At 36.9% G+C, this 25629-nt stretch overlaps 1 protein-coding gene across 1 annotated transcript in view; it reads left to right on the top strand.

The window, feature by feature from the left end:
• The window catches only part of LOC114697631 (amine oxidase [flavin-containing] A), a 68101-nt gene that overhangs the window by 30806 nt on the left and 11666 nt on the right, over positions 1-25629 (top strand). Inside the window, exons 4-9 of the mRNA XM_028875899.2 lie at positions 12584-12688; positions 13373-13464; positions 19541-19682; positions 22072-22221; positions 22857-23016; positions 23824-23920. Of these exons, the coding sequence (XP_028731732.1) occupies positions 12584-12688; positions 13373-13464; positions 19541-19682; positions 22072-22221; positions 22857-23016; positions 23824-23920 (746 nt within the window). The remainder of the gene's footprint in view (positions 1-12583; positions 12689-13372; positions 13465-19540; positions 19683-22071; positions 22222-22856; positions 23017-23823; positions 23921-25629) is intronic.

Below are 25629 nucleotides of genomic sequence, written 5' to 3'. Positions count from 1 at the left end.
ATTACAAGCATGAGTCACAATTCCTGGTTAAATGTTGTAAATTTGGTATGTCTTTATTGGAGTAAGCATATATGATCTGTGAAATTAATATAAATTAATCTTGCCATTTTAACACAAAGGGTAGACTTTAAATATATCAGCTAAATAGCTAAATATGTTTAAGATACTCTCTGCTGTTTTTTTCCTCTTTAGATGATAAGGGAAGCATGAGATCCTGAGTGCTTATTGGAGTGATTTATTTCTGACATTGATAAATAAGATGATCCATCATTATATTTGTTTTATGAATGAATTCCATTGAGTTATAGAAACTTTTTGTTAATTTTTGCAGTGTGTGGTGAAGGATGTGGAGAGGGAAACCCCAGCCTGAGCCAGAACAGGCATTTTCAAGACTGCTTTGAAGTAGAAATTGAGATATTTGTGCATTCTCACTTTCTCCCTACATTTCACATCCTCTCTAAATAAAACTGGAGTCAGAAATATGCACTAAACGTTTATTTTTATAGAGTTGTGTGATAAAGCTTTATTTAAAACTTGAGAAGCTTAGTAACAGCATGGTAAACATTTTTTCCTAGTGCTCGATTTTCTATTCTGACTATGGCTATTTACTCCACGTTTCTAAACTCAAAAATGTTTCAGAATGTGTGTGTCCCAAGTACATGTTATTATTGCCAAGAGATGAGCTTGGTTTCAGCCAAAGTGTTCTGGAGAAGACAAAAGGCCTGCTTTTGTGTTACTTTGTCTCAATGCTTACTAATATGACCTTATTTTTCACTCTTGGTTTAAAGGTGTTTCTTTTGAATAAGGGGTATTTAATTTTATGATTATGTTAGCATCTTTTCTATACTAATTTATAGAATGTGTTTCTTTTATCTCAAGTTGTATTTTCATTTTCAACCGCTTTCAGAAACCCCCCCCCAAAAAAAAACCCAAAAAACTAAATGCATCCTTTCTGAGTCCATGACACTATTATTGTCTTCTATACACAGTGTGCTTATAGATGTTTTAACTCATTTGAATCCCCCACTCATAAGTAGGGTTTTTGTTTGTTTGTTTGGTTTGGTTTTTTTGAGACAGGGTTTCTCTGTGTAGGCCTCACTGCCCTGGAACTCACTCTGTAGACCAGGCTAGTCTTGAACTCAGAGATCTTTTTGCCTCTGCCTTCCAAGTGCTGGATTAAAGGCATGCACTACCACGCCCAGCGAGTAGGTATTTTTTTGAAACAGAGGCTAAAATATTTAAATATCTTTAGTTTGATATATCAAATATACAGTATAAATATGCATGCAGGTAGCTTATAAATATTTCTGAGTAACTTACAAAGAGAGAGAGAGAGAGAAAGAGAGAGATTGAGAGAGAGAGAGATTGAGAGAGACAGAGAGAGAGAACAGACAGATTTTCAAAGGACTTAATTTACTGCTTGTGGATCACCAGAGATCTAAATGACAGAAGTATAAGTTTAAAGCTTTACATAAGGGCTAAGAGTAAGGGTACCTCAAGGTAAATCTTTTGCCTAGCATATGTGACATTGGGTTTTCTCACAGCACTGAATGCAAAGGCTACTATCCATTTCCTCTCAGAAGCTCCTTTCTATAGTCTATATATTCTGGATACCACACAGATGTGGTTTCTACAATAGAAACAGTCTATTTAGTCAAAGTGGCAACTCATAACATAGCAAAGAGAGGTTAGTATGTTTTTTTCTCTCTCATTACTTACCATTTTAGTTATATAATTCAATGCCATTAAGTGCATTCACACTGTTGTACAACAATCTCCACTAACTATGCATAGAACCCCCCTTTCTCATGGGTACTGGCAATGAAACAAAGGGCCTGGTACTATCACTGACCTACATTTCTTGCCACACAGAGCCCTTTTAATCTTTGCATGCTCCTCTTCTTTTTCCTTTTCCTCCTTCTAATCCCTTCCACTCTAGTTTGTTTGTTTGTTTCTTTTGAGACAAGTTCTCACTATCTTGCCTCAATCTCCAAAGTATTGAGATTACAGAGATTCACCACCATTCCTGGCTTTTCTGTCATTTTTAATCAGTGATAATTCACTATAGGAATTATCTCTAACCATTCATTGAAAAGTACAAGAATTGCCCTGCTGCCTAGGAGTGGTTAGATGTCGAAGCCTGCCAACAGTCAGCTGGGTAGCTGGGTAGAGGCATGCAGATTGAAGAGACAATAAAGAAGACAGAAGAGAGTCAAGAGGTCTGCCGGTCAATGCCGGACAGCCCCGAATTTATTTCACAGCCAGCTTATATACAGTTTTGAAGGACAGAGGTAGAACAATGCACAGCACAGGCATTCAACCACTATCTATCCTGCCTTGCGTCAAGAAGCAGGCAGTTTCTTTTTCTATCTCAATATACCTCTGGCTGACATCAGCAGCCTGCATCTAGCTAGATAGTGTATTCCTTCTTGTGGGCTAATCATGACTTTCTCACAGCCTTAGAGCAAACAAGTCTGAACTCTACTGACTCAGAATAGACTTCAGATTCAAACTGGGAAACTGAGTCAGTTGTGGGCTCCCATAGTTAGATATGAATGATTTCTCTTACATTCAAGTTGTAGATCTGCAATCACCTTCTCAGTTGTAGCTTTGGTATTTGGGTTAATAGAATGACTTTCTGAATGGAATGAAACATTAAATAAGCAGCTTTCTCCAGAGAAATTGCATCAGTCTCTATGATACCATCTGAGATTAAGATACCCTCTTTCTTAGAGAAAACTGACTCTCCTTCCCTTAACAGCTATCGAGTGCTAATAGTTCCTCAACTAGGCATGTGACTTCATATCCAACTTCTGTGTAGCCCCTGATAACTCAACCATGCTCCAGTGGAAGGTTAAGCAAAAAGAATATTTGAGCAGCACAAATTAGTCTTTTTTTAATGGACAAAAGTTGGACAAATAGTGAAGGGAGATGGATATGAGAAGAGTTGGCCAAATATGATCAAAACATGTTCAGAGAACTCATTAAATACTTTTTAAAGAAGAAAAGCAAAAATGAAAGAAAGAAAATCTTTCCTTTTCTCTGCTTTCTGCTTACTTTCTGTTTCCATCTCTGTAACTCCTACCTCCACCTTATAAAACATATACAAACTGCAGTCAAAAGACTCAATATTTGATTCTATATTTTCAAACTTTTTCAGAGTTGCATTATAACAATTGAAACCTGAAAAACATTCCCATGTCTTATGAATCCCATTCTGATTCCATTCTGGGCACTTCCTGAAGAAGTGAAGTTCAGTTGTCCCATGTTGGTCTAACCAGAAAGTGTTTCTGTCATTACCCAGTACTCTGCCACCTGATAAGATTGGTGCTGCAATGTAATTCTCTGTCTCAGATATAGACTCAAAACATTTTCACCTCTAGGTCAAATTTCAAAAAGAATACCTTTTGACAACTTAGTGGATCTCAGCATTTTAGTGACTATTTCTACTAAGATGAGAAAAAAGTTTTAAGAATGACTTTAGTTCAAGGTCTTATAGAAATAACAGAAAAAGACATTGTGAGAGCCTCATAATGTATTATAATTATCCTTCCCAAATAGAATTTGAAGTTTAAAAGATGCAAATAATGATAATAATGTCAATAACTAGGAATTGAGGAGTCCAGTACTATTTCTATAGAACTTCCTTTTATTTTTTTGCTTTGCATTTGAGGTTCATGCAATCAGAAGAAAATTCTCAATGGAACCATATGAATATTCTCAAGTATTAACTACAACTCAGTATAGGATATAGCTTTGTCCTGAAGGTTATGAAAATAAGTATTTTTCATTTTGGAAGATTATTTTCATGTTGACACTTTCAAAGGGAATGATTACTAAACTTTCATTCCCATAACTTTCCTGTAATTTGTCAGACTCACATGATACACATGTGAATCGCAAGATGAGATGTAGTTTTATGTGTTTGTCGAAGTACTCTGTGACCTATTTTCCATAGCTATACCCAGGAGGTAAATGTCTAAAAAAAATCAGACTTAAGAGACAATAGGAGGGAATCAATTTGGCAACACTTGCTGGCTAGTGTGATAAAAGGAAATCCTGGAGCACAAAAATGGGAACAGTTTCTAATTAATTATTTGGGCATTTACTAATGGGATAGTCTTCAGTACCTGTGGCAATTTAAAAAAAAAATACTTTTCTGATGTTCAAATAGTAGGAAGATTGTATTTAGTCTGATGGCTGCAGGCACACTCTTCATACTTCACACCATCATTATCTTCATCTTCATGATCCTAGAGCATTTGCCCCATCACTGGAATATACAGCAGGGACATACTCAACTAACAGTCTAGCTAGCAAACTTTGCTCTGCCCTTGGTCTTTTTGATCTTCTATGCCATATTTTCTCACTTTGCTGTCTTGTGACAAGGGGGGACTGCCCATGACAGAGATTCTGCACAGAGCACATGATGCCCTTTTACTTTTAGCTGGATATGCAAGCCGTTTCAGTTTATTTCACCTGTTCTACTTAGTGTAATGGAATGATGTACCCTCTTGTCCAGAGGGTTACATATGAGACAGTCTTCTCATGGGTTATAGGTAGAAAGTTTTCTCGTGTTGTCTCAGTCTCCTGCTAGTGCCAGCCAGAATGTGAAAAAATAATATCTAGGGAAATATTTTCTGAGTGTTTACTTTCTAAAGAATATCAATCTAAAATCATGCATTGCAGGAGTTTGGTAGTCAATGGATATTTTGGAAATACTCCATATTCTAAACATATATTAGAGAGTCAGATTCCCATTAGCAAATTAGAAGCCCTACAAAGTCAGACAGTAAAAAAGATTACTTCACTATAAGCTAAGATCTTCCAGATATATGACCCTAGAGCCTATTTTCATATAGCATCTGGTAAGATTAGTGTGAGAAATGCTAACATGTGAAATGATTTTAGAGATTTACATTCCCAAAGAGACTGAGTCTTCTATCTTTCTCTGTTCACTTCATCATCCTTCACATAGTAAGTTCTAGTCAATTTGAAAGTAATGTTGGAAAAAGTTTGTATGTAGAACTGATAATAAAAGTCATTGCTGAGCTGGGCGGTGGTGGTACATATGGTTATTCTCAGAACTCAAGAGGCAGGTGGATCTCTTGAGTTTGAGGTCAGCCAGGACTACACAGAAACCTCATCTCAAAAATTCAAAAACAAACAACAAAAAGTCAGTGCTGAGTTGATATTTTACTAGAAGTTTTTTTTGGGGGTGCGGGGGAGGGGAGGGAGGCAAAAAGAGAGACTCATTTGTGTTGAAAATGATCAGACATTTTCTGGGAAAGCTAGATTGATACAAGCTAGGCTGTAAAAAGCAGACATTTCATTTCCCACTTTACATCTTTTTTTTAAACAAATATTTATTGGAACTCTGCTAGTCACAAGGCAATATAAATAGAGCAGATACAAACACATTTGAAGCATAGTCTCTTTTTTGTGTGCATTGAGAATAATCTGGAAAGTTAACCACATATATAAATCAGTATAATATAGCAGTGAGCCTGGCAAAGGCCAGAGGCCATGTTCTTGTCATTCAACAGAGGATGCACAAGTAGTTCATGACCTAGGTATCTAGGTGGGATTCTTGAGACCACATCTTTCCAGGTCACATTGTGTATTTATATGTATAACTTCACTTACATGTGTGCTAGACTGCAGCCATAGTAGGTAGCTGTAGGTAGGAAAAGTAAAAGTAGTTACAAGTCAGAGGGAAACTTTTGTCTTTTGGATAAAGTAAATGAGGATATAGATTGAGTTCATGTATGGGTGTGGTTGGGTTTAGTATGGGGAGGTGTATCAGGTTGTGACAGACTGTTAGAATATAATTGTCTCCTGGCAACTCTGTTGGAATTCTCTCTGCCTATGTCATGGGCTTAAGAATCAGGGAGCACTGAGATGCCGTGTTATCAATGGATATTTTACTATACCCAGGTCTAGGAGCATGCTTGATACGTTCTCAAAGGAGAATCCAGCTCAGTGGCATTGTAGGCTTGATCTTGCTATCTCTTGCTAACATGGAGATTAATGGGGTTGTAGTTGGGATGACAGGAATCTGAACTAAGAAACATGAACTTAATTCTGTCTGTTAGGCACTAACAGGGTTTAAGCACTGTATGTATCTACACATGCACACATACCTCTCTACAAGTATGGTAAAAACAATATATATTATAAATGACTGAATATCTTCAAAGACATATAACTTACAAAAATCATCCAAGGCTACCCAAATTATATTACCTTATGATTCATCTTGCTAATGGTACAGTGTTATCTAGGAGCAATGAAAGCAAGAAAAATCAGACATGGCATCTGAAGTATATCAAGAATGTAAGAAGAGTAAAATGAGTAATTCTCTAAAACAAGTTAGGAAGGCAGGCATAGTGATGCAGGCCTATAATCATAGCGGATAGGTAATTGAGGTAGGAAGATTACAAATTTGAAGCTAGCTTGGGTCATATTATAAAAATTGTGTCTTCCCACCCCCTAAAAAAGAAAAGTAGAAAGAATAGCAAATGAACAACTCTAACAGAAAGGATCACTTTCCTTAGTGTTTGGGGTTGTTTTGACAGGAAGGCTTTTGCTGGTTTCAAATTTGTGATCCTCCTACTCCTCAAACCTTCCAACTGCTGGGATTATAGATATATCCTATAATATCCAGCTTTATTATTTTTGAAGTTTAATGAACATAAAGATAAAACAAAATGTGTTAGAAAAAATATTTATAATTTTGACTTTTTATCATTCAAAGAATGCCATTACCCATGACAATAGGCATAATGAATGAGATGATTTTTTAATAAATCCTAAATGTAATAATAGCTAAACATTGGTGAGCATCAGGATGATCTACTGTTTATTAAACATATAGATTCCCTGGTCCTACAGCCTGATATAGTAGGCCTAATGATAGGATTCTTATACTCCACATTTAAGTAAGCACCCTGAAATATTCTGAGGAAATCCAGAAATACTGCAGGTAAAAAGAGTTTAGGGGATCGGTGGGGACTGGAGAGATGGCTTAGTTGTTAAGAGCACTTGCTGCATAGAACTAGTCTGAATTTGGATTGCTGGGACTGATTTCTAAAAGATTGTCCTCTGACCTCCATGTTCATGCTGTAGCATGTGTGAGCCTTCATACACACAAATAATAATAATAATAATAATAATAATAATAATAATACAGAACTGAAGCCCAGAACAGCTTATGATATTCAGTTTATATATCTCTGCTCAGCAAAGTTTCTCAGTTTGATGTTTTAAATTTCTGTATATAACTAGAATCCCTTGGGGAGGACCACTTAAACATTAATTTAAGTCTCTTCAGTCTTGATGTGGGTGCATCATTTATACCTTAGTGTGATTTTTCTTTTTCTGGAGTCTGGGCTACTCAACTCAGGTATCAACTGTGTTAACTGATTGCTGTGCAAATCTTTAGATGGGGTGCGGATATGTTAAACACCAGTTCATGAGCAAACATGCAGAAGTTGTGTGAGATGTAAACCACAATCATACTCCTGAATAGAGGGAACAGAGTCATAAAAAATGCAAACTATGGCACTGTATAAATAAATATAAATATAAGAACAAAACCTGAAGGTAGATAAATTGCCCAGGGAAATAGAGTAAAAAGGAATAGGTTGAGAATGGGACCCTGGAACACTGTGGATCAAAGAATGGGGAGAGAATCCTGGGAAAGTAGATGGATATATGGAAAAACCAATATAATTCATTGGAGTGCATGGGATATAGCGACTTGCTAATGGGATGGATAAAATTCATGGCTTCAGATCTGGCTATAAGGAGCTCAAGTGAAAGGGGAGTCTATGAATTCTGGTGAGAGTGATACAAGTCACGTTATAGGAAATAAAGAGATATGAAGAAACGAGCATCATTTGAGAGTGATTAATAAGAGAGAGGTGCAGGTGTGAGGGTATGGCTCAGTGAATAGAGTGTGAGCTAAATGTGCTGAGTTTTTGGTTGTGATGCCCAATACCAAACAGAAAGAAAATCAGCAAGGAAAAACGGAAAGAGAATGGCAATTTAAAAAAAGTTTTTTTCATGTAAAATGTGAAAACTTCTTCTAGGTAAAATGGAGTTATTTATGTTTGAGGAGAACTTGGCTACTTGCATTCAGAAACAAGAAGAAAATTATTTTGTTAACTTTTAAAACAATATAATGATGCTATCTGAATTAATGGGTTTCTTTTTAGATGATTCCTTTATTTCCTCCACTATGAACTGTAGGAAAGATTTCTCTTATGGGCATTGTTATAAAACAGTGGCACAGGCAAGTCCCAAGGAATTCATATGGGTTTTAAAGGCATATTCCCAAGCCAATAAAGAAGCTATTTATTTTTTGGATGATTAAAGAAAGTTATTTGGCAGCTTCCCCAGTTACTTAAAATACTGTGATTGTTCTCATTTCCTTTTGCTTAACTAAAATATGAAAGTATAAAGAAGAGAAACTTTTCTGTGTGCAAGTTAGTAAGTGCTACTTGCTTAGTATAAACAGCATATCTTGTAGTTTATGAGAGCCATAAACTGTCATGTCCTGTTAATAACCTCCAGTTATTATGAACATTGATAGACTGAACATGTGCTTCTCAAGTGGACTTAAATATTTGGGAGCATGATTCCAGGAACATTGTGTTCTACTCAGCATAAATCATTTCTGCTGTATCAGTCCTTCAGTGATTAAAGGCTATTTTGGAAAGATAGTATGGTTTTAGAATATAGGCATAACATGAGCAATTGCTACTCTAGGTTCTTTATCTCCTTTTACTTTAAAAAAGTGATAGTCATTTGGATGTAGTATTTTAGAGCCCCTGCCTCACTCTCAGGCCATGAAGGCATTTCTTGAAGAGAATTTGTTTGGATTGAGAAACTGCTGACACCTCGCTGAGAAACTATGGAGTCTCATTGTAGGACACAGAGGGAGCCTGAGCATGTTTCTCTTAGTCAAGAGACATTCCCAGGCCCTCTTCTGGTGTGTGACACATATCAGTGTAGTCTCCAGTTGTGTAATCTAGAAGTAGCCATTGATAAATAATCCCTTTTAGGTATTTGTGAGAAAGGAGGAAGCTGTTGCCTTAAAGTTGCCAGTTCCTTGAAGCATCTGTGTGCTTTTGTAGCAGTTTTATGTTTTCTGGAAAATGAGAACAGAAAAGCCAGAAACTGATAGAGTTTCTGAAACTGATAAACTACTTGGTGCCTTTGTCAGCAGGATAAAAGTTCACATCTTTTAGACTATCTGTGGCTTCCATTACTAAGGAGATTGCCAGGCTATGTTCTCCCTTTACCCTGTTTTTGACCTTTTCTGGGTCTTTGTGTATTTATGAAGGCTTGGATTGAGGGACCCTTAAGACTTTATGTAACCACACTCAAGTTGATATTGTTCTATGAAGAGAATTTCATTAGTAATATGACACTTATAATATTTTATTGAATATTAATGAGAATTTTTTAAGTACTTTTTTTCCTGGTCTACATGTTGAGATCTAGGCCAGCCAAGGCTACATAGTGAGACCCTATCTCAAAAAATTTTTTTTTCAAAGCAGAGATCAGTTTTGTATATGACTATTGTTTGAGTAAAAAGTCATTTTATAGAGCAAATACAATTTTTTTTTTTTGAGATTTCAATTTAGGGAAGAATTGTAATAAGAATCAGCTGTTCTGAAGGCTTCCCAAGCTATTAAGTAAGTCCAGCTTTTCTCCTCTCCAGAGTTATTTTTGTCTTGGGTAATATGTTTCTATTTCTTTCAGAAAATGTGTTAGCCTTTCCCAAAGATGGCCACATTTCCTTGGCAAGCACAACCTTGGTGCTTCTTTCTCTATACTTTACTCTTTAGAAACAGAAAAGATACATGGAGAAGATTTCTAAGTTTCACATGTGAGCATTCTCTTTATTTTATTGGGGAAGTTAAAAATGCATCTAAAATAAACCTATCTCCACGTTCCATCAACCATATAGGAGTGAAGAAAACACATTTTATGAAGAAAGGCTTTTGGGGAGGAAATTACCTTCATACTATTTCCTAGCTGCTGTCACTAGGCTTTAGTTTACTTATTTATAAAATGGAAATATTAGTGGTCCTTGCCCCTGCAGAGCTGATGTGAGCATTACATGAGATAACGCATATGAAGAGTTTCAGCCACTGCCACGCATGGAGAAAGTTCAATAAATGTTTGATGATGGTCATGACAGTGATAAAGGATTGGGAGTCCCAAAAAGTTATATTGTAGCATTTCAACATAGCATTTTCTGATAAGAAATCAGATCACATAATCAACCAAGGTTATTTGAATTTGCTAGTGGAAAGGAAATTTGCTTCTTTGTCATTTAATGGATGCCATGTTCTCTTTTTCAGTTGTGGGGGTGGAGAGAGTATGCACATACAGTTATGCCTTGTGCCTCTGCCTTAATAGTCAGGATTTTTTCTTGAACCTTTTGAAAGTCTGTCACAACTTGCAGTGCATGCAGTTGACTTTCTGCAGATATTTATTAATATAAAAATCAAATTTTCATGAGAAATTCTACTAGCAGAAAAGACTTATGCTTTATGAATTTTGAGAAGTCCTTTATTTTTAACCATAATTGCCCCTTGGTATTTGCAGAGGATTGGTTTCAACACTTCCTGTGAAAACCAAGATCTGGGGATGCCTAAGTGCTTAAATAAAGTGGAATGTTATTTGTGTATATCCTATCTGCATTCTCCTGTGTACTTTAAATCATCTCTGGATTGCTTCTAATATCTAGCATATGTAAATTCTATCTAAATAATTGCTATAATTTTTTTTGTTGAGGGAATAACAACAAGGAAAAGGTCTGTGCATGTTAAGTATAGCTTTTTTTAATGCTTTCTATCTGCAGTTGATTGGATCTGAGAACCACTAAATGAATTAAATTTGCAGATAGTACCTTATAAATGACCTACTCTTTCTCTTTTTCTATTTACCCTTATTTTTGCTTAGTATAACATGTGTCACACAATAACGTTAAATAAATGGTTTCTAAATATCAAACTATCTTGACATTAGAAATCTTAGTACTAAGCTACACAAAGTTATTAGAGGTAACAAATGGAATTTATGAGGCTGGAACATCATACTTCAGAATCTACAGAAAGCAGGGGAACTCTGACAAGTTAGGGACAAGAATCATGGTCTTTACAACAGGAACCATCTGTTTGGCATGCTGTCTCAGGGAAGAGAGTTCACTTTCTTCTGTACTTGGGTTATGATGAACTAACTATAGGGTCAAATCTTCTAACAGTGTATGGTTTGCCAAGGTCACATTACAAGCTCATAGCTGGACTAGATCAGGAGTTGGGAGGAATCTAGCATATTCCTGTTTTAATGGCAGTGGGCATCATACTCCTTATGTAATAACTACAAAGAGGAGTGGCAATTCCCCAAAAGGAAACAAGGGTACATTTAGAAAAGAAAAATGGGATTGAAAAACGAAACTGGCAAAAGCCTGTTGTTCCACATTGCTAATAGTCTGATTCTTTATATCAGACATAGTAGTCTAGCCAGTCTTCATTTATCCTGGGAAAACCTTTAAACCTGGATCTGAGATGTGACTTGTATGTATCTAAAGATAGTCTTCCTTTATTCATGCTGTCACTCACATAGGATCACATTTCCAGAGAGATTTGATGAGAATATTATGGTTTCAGTATTTACACTAAAATGAGTTTTGTCTTTATATATTTATTTGTCCTAATAAGTAAAAACGAGTCAAAATTTTAGCAATCTTATTAAAATTAGGCTTATTTAGGTAAAATATATTTACATCAGAAGGAATGTCTTTGATACTATAGAGGATCCTGTTGCTTTGAAAATGTTTTAGGTTGGGGTTGGAGGATGGCTCAGTGTTTGTTTTTTGTACAAGCATGAGAACCTGAAATCAGACCCCAAACATATGGTTCCAGACAAGGGGTGCAGAAGCAGACAGGTCCTAGAGACTTGGTGACCAAGCAGTCTGGTCAAACTAGTGATCTCCAAGTTCAATAACAGACCCTGTCTCAAGAAAATAAGGTGGACAGCAATCACATGAGATACCCGAAGTTGACCTGACCTTCATGTATATCCACACAGGCAATTCTGCTGGCACACATTGTAGACACATATACCATACTTTATGTCTCTCCTCTTTCCCTCCCTCTCTCCCTCTCCCCTCTCCCCTTCTCCTCTTTGTCTCTGTCTCTGTCTCTCTCTCTCTCTGTCTCTCTCTGTCTCTCTCTCTCACACACACACAAAGAAAATGATTTATATTAATTGGTTTTTATCTTTGTTTACTTTTTTTGTGTAGTCTTAGGGGTGGAACACAAGGCCTTATATATGCTAAATAAACACTTGACCATTGAATCCCCAGCCCTCTTTTTCCTTCTTATTTTTAACAAAGAAGCTCACTAAATTCCTCAGATGGCAACTTGGAATCTTCTACCGCAACTTCCTGAGCTTGTGGAATTACAGATCTGTATCACAGGCCAACCTGGTCCTGTGGCTTTAGGATGCCTTGTAACTTAAGTATTATCCATTTCAAATTAATTCCCTTTATTTTATCTTCCAGGGGAAAACTTACCCATTTCGTGGTGCATTTCCACCTGTGTGGAATCCCTTGGCATATTTGGATTATAACAACCTGTGGAGGACAATGGATGAAATGGGAAAAGAGGTAAAATGTGTGTTTGATTTGCACATAACATATTGCTGAAGAATGAAACTGATTAATATCCTTGTAAGGTGCAGGGGGCATTGCTGATATGCATTGATGCATGCCCTTTCTAGTGTAATCAGTAACTCTGCAAAAGCTGGAAGGATTTCCACTTGACAGATGGAGAAAATGAATGCCAAGTGTTTATATAATTTACTCAAAACCATGCAGCAAGGGAACCAGAATTCAAAACCACTCTTGCTTATACTACTGCCTGTGTGGCTTCACTTCTATGCCTGTGGGCATATATATGACATTTCTGCCAAATATCTACTTAAAGTTATGGATCTACAATGCCACTTTAAATAGTAAAGGAGAGAAGGACTTTCTACATCAAAGTTTATTTGGGGGCTAAAAATGGGTGTGATCTTCCAATAACAGTATTGATATTAATAATGACCATCATTATCCCAATTACAAATAAATTTATATGTGCTGTAGTTATAATTACTATTATTACTATTGTTTGACAATAGTATTAAGGCATAAATTCCAGATTAATCTCACCTCTCTATGCACTTCCAAGCCAATTGTAGACACCAAGAAACAAGTTTTTGGAGGTTAACATGAAGGCTTCTCTGAAGAAAGCAGTAGAGCAGTGGTGGCAGTTTCCTTCACTCATTAGTGTATGACCTTTCATTGCAGATTCCCACTGATGCACCATGGGAAGCACAACATGCTGAAGAATGGGACAAGATGACCATGAAAGAGCTCATTGACAAAATCTGCTGGACAAAGTATATTTGAATGCTTAAAATCTTATTTTAAAAATCTTTCCCTGTGATCCTTGGTATCTTGTCTTGAATAGTAGTGCTGTTCTTAGCAACTTATAGGGAAAAGTTAAGAAATATAATAATCTTATTAGTAGATTTGAGCAAAAAATGAATCAAAAACTTAAGAAAGTAGGTACATAGAGTAGAACATCTTTGAACAAAAGGGTCATATCTTGAATAAAAAAGGGTAACTGTTTTTATGTTGTATAGAGGTTACTTTACAAAAGCAGTGTTTGTAAACATTATTGCAGTCCTTGAGAGTACCAGCTCCAAGACCATACCCAGGGTATGCAAAAAAAAAAAATCCACAATGTCAGTGAGAAAAAAACTTTTTCTACCTAAGTGGTAGGAAAGGAGCACACACGTATTCTGATGGTAACTTCCTTATTACTGCATCCTGAAATCTCTTCTTTGTTTTTACACAGTTACATATTCCCAACAGAAAGCTCTTTTTTTGCGCTGTCTGGGTGTGGCTGGGAGTGAATAACCATGGCAATGCTCGGCTATCAGCCAGGCTCCCTGATGTGCAGGCTGTAAAGTATGGACAGGAGGCACATAGTGCTCCACAGTTTTTCGAGGGACAATGACCTTAAAAGGGTCCCAGGACCTAAACATAAACAACAAACTGTTTGTTAGTTGGCTGAACCTTGAGTCGTATATCATAAAATTGCAATTAGAAGTTTGTGCAGAGAGTTAGAATTTGTGTAGGGAGTTATGTCTTTAATGTTAGTTATCAGCCAGAGTTTAGCAAGCGGGGAACTGACTCCAAAGTTGCTTTATGCCTGACTTTGGTTCAACAACTAGGCATCTGGGAATCTGTCCCAGTGCGATTCATTTGCAGGGGCAACTAGTCAACTTTGAATTTTCTCTGAGGTTTTAAATCAGCTAATTGTATGTAGCTGTCTATAACTGGGGAGATACTGTTGCTTTTTTTTGTAAGCCTGAGCTAATGATATACAACAGATTTCTAAGTTTCTCACAGTTTCTGTCTAACAAAGGCCTAGTTATGAAAAATATCCTAGTATTATTTTGATTCATCAAAATTACACAGCTTAAGAAGAAAACGTCTTCCTGACAGTCCACAGATAAATATGCACAGTATATTCATGGAGAAAACACCATCAATCCAGGCAGTGGGAAAATCCTATAGCTTTAAGGAAGAATTCTAGTAGCGCATGAGAAAATTATAGATAGAAGCAGACAGTATTCATAGTTTGTGGCCCTGTATGCCTTGCTTGACGAGGTTCCTCCATCAGAGTTATTCATTTGGTGGGTTGACCTTAAGAATATCAGTTATCATCTGTTGCATATTCTTACGGCCTCTGGCAAAACATATTTTTAAAAAATCAATCCCAGATGCTAGGAAGATGGCTCAATGGTAGAGAGTACTTAACAAGAGACCTTGAGTTCAGATCATAGCACCCTTGTGTGGTAGCTTACAATTGCCTATAATTCCAGCACCACGGGATCTGACCGTCTGTTTTGGTCTGCAAGGATACTCAACAAATGTGCCCCTTCACTATATTCAAAAATGAAAGTAAAACTGATTTTTAAAAAATAATTTCCATATAGATATAGATGTGAAGCTATTCTAAGTGAGTGAAAATATAAACCATTCAATTATTGTAATTAGGATTTATTATTAGCTTGGTAACTTACAGTTTACTATTACAGTCATGATTTATAATGATAGTGATATCTTCTAAGAAATATGGTATTAGTCAATTTCATGGATAAATATTCCAGAGTGTATGTGAACTAAGATGACTAGTAGGCTATATAATCTTATGGAAGGAATACCATATATGCATCGTTCATAGATCAAAATGCTGTATGGTACATGCTTATATTTATTTTTTCTATATTTGGATTGGTACATATAATATTTACATACTTATTAGCATATATTTATCCTGGACCTACTATGTGAAGGCACTCTTACAGACACTGACTGAGATATAATGGTGAATTTGTTAGTATTTAGCTTCTCATGTAGATACATCTTCTAGCAGGCAAGATAAACATTGAACACATAATTACATAGTGCTAGCAAAGTACCTAACAAAGGGAATTTAGTTGTTTTAAGGATAGAAAAAAAATCATTCCTTGGTGTAGCAAATGAAGCTCCTGTATATCAATTAAGAATGAACCCACAGCTATATAAACCAAACTTAAGAGTCGACCCATGCGCAGCAGTAGATATCTCTCTCTCTCTCTCTCTCTCTCTCTCTCTCTCTCTCACACACACACACACACACACACACACACACACACACACACACACAAATGTTTTTTTTCTAAATTTTTGTCTTATATTGCTTTGTTTGGACATTTTCTTCTGTCTTACTAGTTTTTTTGCTTGGATATGATAGTCCAATTTTGTGTTTTTGTGGCCTTGCATGTGTGTGCTGTGCTCTTTTCTTCTAAATTCTGTTGTTTTATTTTTATTTGCCTATTTGCTTTCTAAAGAAAGAGAGAAAGAAGGTGAAGGATAGATTGTGTAAGTTATAGTATCTTATAGGAATGGCCAAAGAAGGCTTACAGGGGGGCAGGGAGAAGAGTGATATATTTTCTTCTGGGAATGACTCATAGGCTCAGATTTGGGGACAGAAAGGGCAAATGTAGACTAGATGTAGATGGCATCTCCTAGGAATTACCGACAAGAACAGGGAAGGCAGGATTAGTGGGCAATGTGACAAGATGTGTTATTCCAGGAATGACTCCCGAGTTCTTGGGGAAGAAAAGGAAGAGTAGGTAAGAATATACGTTACAGAAGTGACTCCAGAGCTGGGTGTATACACAGAACATTGAATGGTACAGGGGCATCTTTCACAAATGGCTTGTAAGAGCAGATAGGTATAAGATGAAATGGAGATGGGGTAAGGATAATTTTCAGGAATCATTTACTGGAAAGAGTCTGGAAGATTGAGGGGTAGACCTTGTTTGGGGGTGGGTATTTCCCAATAATAATAACAGGATCAGAGCTTCTATCCAGGGAAAGAGTTAGTGTGATATTGTGTTGTCTTTCAGGATTGACTCACAGGGGCATAGGGGATATGGAAGGTATTTTTTGGCAATAATAGTAACTTCCTAACATGAGGCTTTCAGGAACGGTCTGTACAGACAGGGAAAGACAAGAATGATGGATATGGTTACTAGAGGTGCTCTTCCTTGAACAAACTACTGCTTGCACAAAGTAGGAAACATGGAAATTTGGGGAAACAAGATAGGGAAGTGAGGGAACTGGAAGAAGGATGGTATAGAGAAATGTTATTTTCTAAGGAAAAAACCAAGACCCTGAGGGCAGGGTAAGTAGAGAAAGGGAAGTTTGGTATTTATCAAGTAGGGATGACCTACTTGAGATTGAAGGAAGAAAAATTTGTTATGTCATCTAGCAGCCACCCTTAAGGGCTTGAGTAAGATAGGATAGGTTGGATGTTGTTGGGTGGAATGGTATCTTCCAGGAATGAGCCACTAGGACAGCATGGAGAAGAAGGTTGGATGACATCGTCCAGGAATGAGAATAGATGCAAAAATTGTGTATCATGATGGGATATATTATAGGAATAATTCATAGGGGCAAAGGACAATTGGAGAGCAGATTGTGGATGACATAGTACTGTTGAAACTAAGAGTGAGACTGATTGTGGTGGATGATCTCTTCCAAGAATGACCTGTAGATACACAGGGAGGCAGGATGTATGAACATTGGGGGTGGTGGTGAATATTTTCTAGAAGGGACTACTGATAAGGATGATGGGAATACAAAGAAAGTAGCATAATTTTAGTAGCTTATATTTTCTAGGACTTGAGCCAATGAGTTATGAGAAATTCAGTAAGGGTAGATGCTGGAATGAAATGATATATTACAGGAGTGACTGATAGATACAAGGGGTGAAAGGGTGGGTGAGTGGTGTTGGGATATTGGTATCTTTCTGCTGTGATCAACTGAATTGTAGGAAGGAATACAGGAAGGGTGAAAGTTGTGAGGTGGGATGAAATTTTTCAGCAAGATGCCAGCCAGGGTCATGGAATACAAAGAAAGATGATTCTCATGGAAAAATGGGAAATTTTCTGGTAAAGAACCAGGCGTAGAGAAGAGAAGGGAGCACTGCAGTAGTGTGGCAGGATGGTATTCCAGGAATGATCCACGGGAGTTGGAAGAAATCTGAAGTGTAGGTAGCTGGATAATGGCTCAGTGAATAAAGTGCTTGCTCTGCAAGTGTAAGAACCAGAGTTTTGATCCACATAGAAGCTGGGCAGGCATGGCAGCCTGCCTGTAATCTCTGTGCTCTAGAGTCAGAGACAAGGGATCCCTGGGGCAAGCTGGATAGCTAGACTAGCCAAATTGGCAAGCTCCAGGTTCAGTTGAGAGATACTGTCTCAGTAAAACGAAGTGGAGAGAGATCCAGGGAGACACTTGGCTTCAACCTCTGCCACCTGCCCCGTGCTTGGAGATGAGTCCATGTGAAAACATATGCACACACACTACACATTTACATGCCCAAACAACAACAAATAGAATGCACCACAGTGATGAAGGGAAAGTATGGGTGTATAAATGTGGTGGGAGAACATGTTCTAGATAGCCCGAAAGGGTGAGATGTTATCTTCTAGGTATGGGCCAAGGTTAGAGGTAATCTTGATGTTAGATTAATGTGGGAATAGTAATATCTTCCAGGAATAAGCCATAGCAGCATTTGAGAGTCAGGAAAAGATAGATAGGGTTAGATGCTAACTTCCAGGATAATTCATAGAGCCAAAGGTGGAGAGATATAAAAATACATATTAAGTGGGGACATGGTATTTCCTATGAAATGACCCAAGAAGCACTGTACCTTGTAAGAATGACCACAAAAGCATGGGGAAACAGGATGGTTGGATTATTTCTGGAGCAGCATCTTTTCAGGAATGGCATATTGTTAGCATAGGAGAGAGTAAAAAGTAGATATAAGTGGGATGTTAGGAATTTCTTACAAAAAGGAAAATGAGGAAGATGATGTTGAAGAATTATGTCTTCCAGGATTAACCAAGAGGAAGGGGAGAGGTTCAGACCTGTGAGTGATATAAGGCAATAGTATTTTCTAGAGAGAAAACATGGAGTGGCTTTTGGAAATGGCTTGAGAAGGGAAGGAAATTGGCACATATTAACAAGTGAATGGTCCGTATGCCTGGAAAATAGAGCAAGTAGTATAATGAGTAATTGGAATAATAGGTTGAACAACCTATAATGCATCTATTATATTGTCTGCATGCAATGTTTCTCCATTTTAGGCCATTGAAGAATTTTTTAATTTTGTGTTCTTAAACTTAGTTTAGCTTAGTTTAGTTTTGCTTGTTTTTGCTTTTGTGAAATAAAGTTTCATTATGTATGCCAGCGTGGCCTCTAACTTGCTATCCTCTTTCCTCTGCCTACTACATGCTGAAATTACAGACCTTGTTACCATGCTCAGCTTGCCACCAAAATGTTTTTAAAGTCCTCATTGTGTTTAGCATGGCAGAGGGTATTAGAAGTGCTATAGAGTGATAATACGGAGTTCACCACTCTCTCTGTCCATGTAAGAGATTATACCATCGCATGGACCAGAGTGGAGGCAGAAGAGATGGAAAAGTGAGGAAAATCTTTAAAATAGGTGAGAAGTATGCCTAATGATCAAGGATATTGAATCTTTAGATAGACCATATTTGGGGCTAACCATATTTCTTAGTAGCAGGAGAAAACTTTTTCTTTTCTTATAAGTTAACAAATGCTTTCCTATGAACGTTAAGACCATGAGGTTTTTGGTTTTGTTTAGTTTTGTTTTCCAAAACAGTAGAAACACTTTCTGTTCATGTTATATTACATTTTGTAAAGGTGCATTCCCCTGAGTTCTGTATGTATTTTTAATTATGTTATTATTGATTTGTGTGTGTCGGTATATACATTTCACAGTATGTATGTGTCACATGTGTGGAGATTAGAAGATAACTTTCAAGTCTTAGTTCTCTCCTTCCTCCTGTATGCATTGACATGTGATTTCCACTCTTACTCTGGGAACAGAACTGCTAGAGATTTTGCTTCTCTTTTTGTGAACATCAATGTGACTTCTGAGCCTCATGAGGTATCTGCCCTGTGGTTCTTGTGGTATGTGAAGCAGTGTGGTGGCACCACTCGGATATTCTCAGTCACCAATGGAGGCCAGGTATACCTTGTCTGTTCTAAAACTAACTTGCCCAGAACAATGCCTTGATAATTCCTTCATTGTTTATAATCACGTATAGTAGTATAAAATGATCTAAAAATATATCTGAAAAATTTCTCATTTCCTTTATTCCTGAAAAGTTCATTGCTAAAGAGTGTTTGTTTCATTTTGAATTAATTAATGTTTAATTTTGAATGTTTCATTTTGAATAATACCTTAATAATTAAATTCCTTCCTTTAAAATGTTGGAAAATGAAGCTATTAATGTAGAAGCAGCTAAACTACTAAATATAAGTTAATTTCCAAAAAACGTGTCATGCTTATAAATTTAGTATACTTAAAATCATCTCTGATCTTTACATAGGCTTCTTTATCCCACCTGTTTCTCTCGGGTATTCTTTCTTATTAACTACTGTAGAACAGAAATTACTCTGCTAATTCACACAAGTGATTTGTGTCCGCTCTTTTCAAAGTAAAGGTATATATTTTAGAATTTAGCTGTCCCCTTGCAATTTTTTAGGCTTCCATACATTTCCATTACTAATGAGTGAAGCCACTTAATTCATTGACTAAATACATAATAAACTAACAGCAAGGCCAAAATCCTAAATCCCAATTGCTTAGACTCTGACATTCATTGCAAACCTATCCCTTATCCAAAGAGAATGACTTGTCTAGGAATACTATGCCCGAGTAGGATGAGTTTAACTAATTTGTTGCAGATAAATTCTAGTTTATGCTGTTACCTGAGTCTCAGAATTTTGAATGCATTTTATGAATTTAGACTTTGTCTCCAAAGTAAACTATTAGTCTTCTCAGGTGGTCTTCAGAAGTCCCCAAATTAATATAGGACATTTGCATTTTTAAAGTGTATACTTATGGACAGAAACTCAGTGTTAGTCATTTCAACTCATATTTTACCTTCTGAGGTATCTTAACTCATGGGTTATCTGTATCCTTCATTTGTAAGGGACAGAAGACTTCTAGACAAGCCCTATATGATCTTTTAGAAAGTAGAGTTTAGTTTTAAATCTCAAGCAACTATCACAATATCGTTAAAAAGACCTTAACATTTACCCTTTTATAATCCAACAAATTCTAAACACAAAAGAGAAGATAGTGAACAGATAGAATTAGTCCATGATTTTTCTACTATACTAGATTTCAAAGCACCTATTTGGAAACATAGACCAGATTCAGTGTTAAATAATTCCAATTTCTTCAGAAAGAATAAATGATAAATTTAAGTCTTAACTACTCTGATCATTTTTATAAAGACTTTGATGTCCTCACTAAACACCAGTTGCAAAAGTTACTGCATGACTATTCATAAGTGAGGTATCATAATTGTCAGCTGTGGCCTGTCCCTCAGTTTACTGACATGCATTTCTTTTTTTTCTATTTTCTTTTCTTTTTTTTTGGGGGGGGGGGGGAGGGTGTTTTGAGACAGGGTTTCCCTGTGTAGCTTTGCGCCTTTCCTGGAGCTCATTTGGTAGCCCAGGCTAGCCTCAAACTCACAGAGATCCCCTGGCTCTGTCTCCCATGTGCTGGGATTAAAGGCGTGCACCACCACCGCCCGACTCTGACATGTATTTCTAATCACTCAAAAAATCTACAGAAGGCTAAAAATATTCCCTATGTTGTAACCAAATATGCTGTATTAAGAACTTATCCTTTTGGCTTGAACAATATCCATGCTAAGAATTGCAGGTGACAGAGGGCAAAAAACTTCTGATCCTTTAGTGCTGCTCAAGAGAAATACTTAGCAATGTTTAAAGGAATAAACAAGTTGCTTAGCCATAAATATTCTGCCTTGACTATGAAACTTACAGTTAGTTTTAGAAGAAGATATTCAAAAGCTAAAATTCAGGTTCCTAGGATCTGATTTGGCAATTTCTGATGGGGCATTGCTAACCCTAATAGCATGCTGAGCTTGTTCTTTTAGACTCGTGTCATCTATAATATAATATTTCCTATGTCCTTACCTGCTCAGGCAAGTAACTCCATGGGGAGTTAGAAACCACATCCCCTAAGATAAGCATAGTTACCTTATCTTTCCAGGGTTCCTTACATACACCATACTTATGCAAATTTGAAGTTCCCAGGCTTGCTATTTGCATTTGATCAGAGCAGCATTGGCATAGAAGAACATTTTTTTTTGATCTCTGATTTTATATAGTAGCGATGGCTTTTCCTTGCTAGAAGCTATGCTGAGGATGATAATTGAGGTGCCTTGGCTTACTCTCCCTATCCTAATGATTCTTCCTATAATTGGCTATGCCAAAGATAGAGGTCTGGCATTTACCTTCTTGGAGATTTATCAATTAGTGGCAAATGTTCTACCATTCTCCTTTTATAACTTTTGTTTTTTGCTTACCTTCTCCAATAGGAACGGAAATTTGTAGGTGGAGCTGGCCAAGTAAGTGAAAAGATGATGGACCTCCTTGGGGATAAAGTGAAGCTGAGCTCTCCTGTTACTTATATTGACCAAACAGATGACAACATCATTGTGGAGACACTGAATCATGAACACTATGAGGTAACCAATTATAGTCAAAGGAGTTTATAGTAAATAGGTTTTGTGCCTTTCGCAGCTTCTAATCATATCTACTCTAATCAGTCATATTAATTAACTCTAGTATATGTCTACCTCAAGATTTGGTTTACTTACTGTCCTAGTTTGCTTCTCTGTTGCTGTGATAAACACCACAACCAAAAGCAACTTGGGGAAGAAAGGGTTTATTTGGCTTACAGGTCTTGATCCCAGTTCATCATGGAGGGAAGTCACTACAAATATTCAAGCAGGAGCAGAGGCAGGAATCATGCAGTGTGCTGCTAATCAGCTTGCTCCCATGACTTGTTCAGTTTGCTTTCTTATACTACTGAGGATCACCTGCCCAGGGTTGATACTATCCACAGTGGGCTGGGCTGTCCCATATCAATCATTAATCAAGAAAATGCCCCACAGACAAGCCCACAAGCCAATCTGATGGAGGCATTTCCTCAGTTGTGGCTTCCTTTTCCAAGCTAATTCTAGTTTGTGTCAAGTTGACAAAACCAGCCTATTTTGTTGCTTCACAGTGACTTGATTTGATATTTTTTAAATGATGCTTTGTACCCTTTGCAAAGGCTTCAGCTCATGTTTGAGGTGATATTTTGCATATTATATTTCAGTGTAAATATGTAATTAGTGCCATCCCACCGAATTTGACTACCAAGATCCACTTCAAACCAGAGCTTCCACCTGAAAGAAACCAGTTAATTCAGCGTCTTCCAATGGGGGCTGTCATCAAGTGCATGGTGTATTACAAGGAAGCCTTCTGGAAGAAAAAGGGTAGGTTGCTCTTATTTGTGTTTAAACTATTAAGTAAAGAAACCATATTTTAGGGATATTGAACAGAATATGCTCAATAGAAAAAGACAAATGTTTTTAAATTTGCAGAGAAATTGTAAATCTGTCTCTAAATTTCATAAAATGGCCTCAAGAATAATTGTTGACAATGGGAGAAAAAGATGGGCATGCAATGGGAATATCAATTATGGGTCCAGCACTGTCAAGCTCCTGGCATTTATCTTGCTGCTTACTCTTCATGAGCAGAATGAAACCAAGGGGCCTTGTGGAAACAGTGCTGCTATGAAGCCAGCTATTCCGGGACTTCACCAGCTTATTAGCATCATTCTCCAAACATAAAATGGTTATAAGGCTTTGTGATAAATACTTATCAGGGTATTGTGAATATTAATGAGGCTTTCCAGATATGGTTCCTGCTCATATTCAACAGAATTCTTTTCACAGCTTCTAGTGTTAATGGAAGTGATTCCTTCCAGCACATCCCATCTCTTTCTCCATGTGTTCCTGCATTCAGGGCTATTTTACCATTTTCCCCATCTTACCATTTTGCCATGTATGAGTCACAGCCCTTTATGGAAAAATGATAGAGGTGGGCCATTTTCCACATAAAGAATAGATGTCCTTGTATAGTCATATGTTTCTTTAAAATAAAAGGGTCTAGAGTTGGAGCAAAGACTTAGTAGTTTAAGATTTTCCTTCCTCCTTAGTAAAAAAGTTTATATACACTCTGTATATGTGTATATCTCTAATGCTGGTTTCAGTTCCTTAATTAATTTTCTCCTGGTTAAGACTATTGTGGATGCATGATAATTGAAGATGAGGAAGCACCAATTTCGATCACTCTGGATGACACTAAACCTGATGGGTCACTCCCTGCCATCATGGGGTAAGTTAGAGCTGGGAGCAGTTTCTAATTTGTTTTGGTATAGGTGCTGGCAAAGCATATTGCTTTATAATTAAGCTCAAGTAATGATAAGTATAAACTATATCATGTTTCCATGTATTAGCATATCCATAGCATTGTTTTGTGTTTTGTTTTCCACAAGAATACTGGAAAACTACTAAACTTGACACCATTTTTAACTTGTACTCGCTTACCTATTCGCCTATAAAAACTCACATGCTAAGGATAGAGTGGAAAAGGCAGCCTGACAGACAGTATCATAGTCAACATTTCCTAGAGACAGAATGTCCACAGTCATTCTGGAAAGAGAACAACTTTACCCTATAATACTTTCCAAATACAGCATCTCTGGACTTGATCTGCTTTCCAAACACTTGTTGAATACAAATATCAGTATCAATATAAGATGAGCCAGGTCACAAGTAGATGGCCTGCAGTTATCAATCACCAGCAATGCTTCCTTTATCTTCAGAAGTACCTATCTTTGTCCTTCTAAAATATCCTATATGCATAAAAAGCCTTTTATTGTGCTGCATTATAACAAAAGAACACGTGTTAATAACAGTCAAATGACTTTTAGAGACTAATGGTTTCTGCTTTTAGGAAATGCAGACCTCCTTCCTGAAGAGATAGCTGAGCTCAGTGAACATAACATCATGCCATTTTAGGAAAGTTACAAAAAGAAAGGGGAACCTAAGAAGCAGGCTCTGCCTGGATTACTGATAAATAAATAAAATGGTTTATAGCTACTTGTCTGGCTGTAATGTAAAAAATAGCACCAAATTCCTGAGGCAGGCAGGAACAAACAATATAGTGACCATAAAAAAGCAACATATCCTCTTCATTTTTAGTTCCATTGAGCAAGACAGGATCCAGGCAGTTTAGCCAGCTTGGCATTTCTATAGGCCAACAAAAGCAGATCAGGATGCAAGTTTCAGAAAGTCAGTGATAGTTCAGTTATAGGTGGAAGAACTTGTGATGTTCTTGCCTTATGCTCCACTGGGGTTGCTTTGGCTTTATAACAGGAACATATGTGTTGGAACCCTTCCAAGTATGGCTGAAAGATATATTTTGTTTTATTGATAAAAGATGTATATCTGGGTGAAAAATGTTTCAGCACATATCTACTTTGTAGAATGATGAAATCAGGTTTGTTAGCATATACTTTACCTCATATGGTTATTTCTTTATGGTAAGAACATTGAAAATCTTGTTTAGCTATTTTAAAATATACAATAAATTAGTATTAACTATGGCTACCCTACTGTGCAGTAGATCACCAGAATTTATTCCTCCAGTTTAACTGGTACTTTGTTTATGTGAGGCCAGACTTCATTTTTTCCAAATATGAAGAATCACTGAAAACAATAGTGATGCAAGGGAGCTCTCTGCCCGCCTTCTGTTTACCTAAATGCAGGGCAGAGTTTTAAAAAGGTAGAGAGTCTTTCTATCCTCCCCTGTATCTCACTTATGTTAGGAGATAAGTTCTCCTTTATTGGAAGCAGCATTTTATTAGCTTAGAGCCAGAGCTAGAGGAATCTGCAAGCTGACCTCCAAAAGTAGCTTCCAATGTGTTTGCCTTCTCATGATTTCCCATCTTCATAAACCTAAAACTGCTTTCCTTTGTTTCTAAAATGTGTTGTTCTTCGTTATATAAGTAGTATAAGCCAGATTTACTACCTCTGGGATAC

This window comes from Peromyscus leucopus, chromosome X, assembly GCF_004664715.2.
Source record: "Peromyscus leucopus breed LL Stock chromosome X, UCI_PerLeu_2.1, whole genome shotgun sequence".
NCBI lineage: Eukaryota > Metazoa > Chordata > Mammalia > Rodentia > Cricetidae > Peromyscus > Peromyscus leucopus.
This window is presented reverse-complemented; position numbering and strand designations above follow the sequence as displayed.